The sequence below is a fragment of the Apis dorsata genome, unplaced genomic scaffold, assembly GCF_000469605.1.
Source record: "Apis dorsata unplaced genomic scaffold, Apis dorsata 1.3 scaffold_502, whole genome shotgun sequence".
In the NCBI taxonomy this organism is placed as follows: Eukaryota; Metazoa; Arthropoda; class Insecta; order Hymenoptera; family Apidae; genus Apis; species Apis dorsata.
In genome coordinates, this window is record NW_006263732.1 from 178,250 (window position 1) to 181,628 (window position 3,379).

Genomic DNA, 3,379 nt, shown 5'->3' on the forward strand with positions numbered 1-3,379 from the left:
GCCCGATTTCGGTCTGCGTGGGCCAGGCTCCTAATACTAATACTAATAACAACAACGTAAACAACCTGCAGAATAGTGTCCTAGCTCAATCAGCCGGGATTCACGATCTAAACGCGGCTGGCCAGTTGAACGTAACCAGTCAACAGCTGCAATTGCAGCAACAAATGGGTCAAGCACCTGGCATGGGTGAGGTACTCACCCCCAAGAGGCAGGCGGTCGTCGATCGTCTAAGAAGAAGGATAGAAAGTTATCGACGTAGACAAACCGATTGTATACCAAGATTCGATCAAAGCTTCAACGGTCTATGCGAACAAAATATTCAAGACACATTAGTGCTGAAGCAACGTTTTCTCGAAAGTAAGGCAAAACGGCAGGCCAAGAAAACGGACAAGAAGCAAAGCGAGCCGGTCGGTCTCTCCAGCGTTCACGTGGTGAGTCATTTACTCTACTTGTTGGCTTTCGCGTCTGTCTCTCGTTGGCGTTCCTCGTCACAATACCATGCTTATAGTCGGCGTAGGTGATCACACTCGTTTGCGCGCGCGCACATGCCGGTCGTCAACCTTCCTTTTCTACCAAATTTCTTATCATATATCTTCTCTTTCGCGCACGACCTTGTTATTTCGTGCATTCGCTTTCGAGAGAAGATTAATGATATTTCGCCAACAGTATGACGATAACGATGAATTGTATCGTTGTTGCTATTGTGTTTGCTCGTTCGGAACGATTGAATTCTATCCGAAATATTACGATAATCGAGTTTTAATGATGAACGTAAATTATCGATGATATACGTTACAAATTTTCCTGTTGAAAATGAAACAAATTTATGAGTACTTATGATCATAAAGCAGGATGAGTATTGTGTAAATGTACATGCGTGCGCGCGCGATCCAGAAACGCGATCATTGCGTCATGCGATTGAGAACATCTAAACAGTGTAGTAAGTACATATATAGCGAGTAAGCGGCACTCGGCAACTTGCCGGGTCAAGATTCTACTACACAGGTTTGGAATCGAAGCGCGGGCGTAATGAAATACCATGCTCTTTACACCTAACTACTGAGTTTCATTTACAAAGAGATTGATAGACTATTATCTCATACTGATAGCATCTTTTGTCTAAATTTTCGTGAAAATTTAACAAATATTAAGCAACAAATAAATGTTTCAAGATCTGGCAGTTTTGAATGTTGTAAATTATTTTTTGTTTTTGTTTAAATAGAAGCATAATATTATAAAATGAAAATAAAATAATTAATATATTTTCTTCTTTAATTTCAATTTTTTTCATTTTATGTTTCAATAGTATATTTTTTAAAAACGTTTCATTTTTCAAATAAAGAATAAAAAATTTATCACTGTTATATATTATATAACATATTAAAGAAATTTCTTTTCGTATATTTAATATTTTTTTTTTTTATATTATGTGGTTGATAATATTTTCAAACTTTTTCTTTTATTAATTTTAAAATATATTTTTTTAAGAAAAAAATTACTATTACAGTTTTTATTATCATATACTATATTATAATACTATATTATACTATATTATAATACTAATCATTATATAAATAGAAATTGATTTCAAGGTACATTTATATTAGAAAATATTCGATTTAGTGTAGATTATCGTTGTTGCTCTATATATGAAGTTTCGAACATATGAGTCATCCAATTAAACGCATAATTTAGCAACTATGTGCAATGCATGCAGTCATATGCAAATGCCAATCATATATGAAATTTAATTCATTGTTGTAAATTATCCAGCATTAATTCTTCATTTTAATTAACATATTTTGCATTTTTTTTGTACTATAGAAAAAATTAATTGTTTTCAAATTATATATGTTTTTCTTAAAATTTTTATTATATAATCTTTAATTATAATATATAAATAATAAAAATATTAAAAGATAAAAAAATTAAAATTAAGTTTTAAATAACAATAAAATTAACATTTTTAATTAACAATACAATTTTCATCAAAAATATTTTATGCATAATTTCGAACTTTGTATTATAAAATATATAGTATATTTAATGATATTGATTTTAAAATACTAAAAAATTGAAGTAATGTTTAAAAAATGACAAAACTTCCATCAAAAGAATTTTCAAAATTTGCATATTGCATAATTTTGAAGTTAGATATTTTTTTTTTTCTTTTCTTGTGATATTATTTTTAACATTTTATCTCATTTCAGAGAAGTATAGTCAACTTAGGAAATATTCGATAAAAAATCTTTGAACTATTCTTGCGAAGTATGATATAATACTTATCAAGCAAACAAGTCCTATATTTTCTTAAACATTATCTTAAATATTTTTTGAGTTAAAAAAAAATATTACTTCATTTCAATATTATTATATTCATTTTTAAAATCATTTTCCATGTAGCATATGTTTAAAAATGATACAGTTATATCATAAATATCTAATAAAAAGTAAATCTTACAAGCTTTGTTTTATGAAGTGCAACTAAAATGTTATACTATCCCACGTCGATAAAACTTGACCTTCCTTTAACAGCTTTTTTCCAACATTGCGTGGGTTGACAAACAAATATATAATATTTTTCAGTTATCTAAAAAAGTAAAATAACACTTTTTATTCTAAAATGATAAGTTGTTTTATTCCTGTATAGTCGATAGTATACGTCTTTGAAGTTATTTTTTGCAGTCATTTAATTTACAAAAGTTATAGTTTTGTTAGAAAAAAAAAATGTATGCATATAATGATAAAACATTAGGATCAAGGCATAAAAATTTTCTGTTATATGCATTAATTTATCCATTTCAAATTGATAATATTTCTCATTCAACAGAAATATGCTTACGTTCAATTTCAAATATGAGCACAAAAACAGCATCTATATTTTAATTCGAATATTACAATTCGTATACAAATATAATATGCATGAAGACAATATTATAAATTATGGATTCATTATTGTTTCTCGCGCGAAATTGTTGTATATCTAATACGCTTTATTTTCCCGATATCGATTTATATCGTTCAAAAAGCGATTCAAAACAGGTGGATGTGCACTGGTGGTATCGTTAAGTCGTAGAGTCGTGGGCTCTCTGCCTACGTTGGTTTACCTGTAGGCGTTCGATTCGAGACGTTCCATATTAACCTTGGATTTACGTCAATGCAGGGGCGTTCTACGCTGGTACGTGTAACGTCATTGTCACGAACTTATACGCGATGCGTTTATTCCGACCTTCGTGAAGCTTGCTGACAACCTTTACCGCAACGAGGTGTAAATATATTTCCTTGATCTTTTTTTCCCTCTTCTACATTTTCATTTTTTTCAGCTTTTTTCCTTTTTTACTATTGTACGAACTACATAAGCAATGTTATTCTCTTTTAT

General features: G+C 29.8%; 1 protein-coding gene across 2 annotated transcripts in view; it reads left to right on the forward strand.

Annotated features, from left to right (window-relative positions):
- The window catches only part of LOC102680953 (neurogenic protein mastermind-like), a 223,730-nt gene that overhangs the window by 1,084 nt on the left and 219,267 nt on the right, over positions 1-3,379 (forward strand). For both annotated transcript variants that reach the window (XM_031512707.1, XM_006620309.2), the window contains exon 2: positions 1-431. This exon is cut by the window's left edge and continues 2 nt beyond it. In XM_031512707.1, coding sequence (XP_031368567.1) covers positions 1-431 — 431 coding nt within the window. The remainder of the gene's footprint in view (positions 432-3,379) is intronic.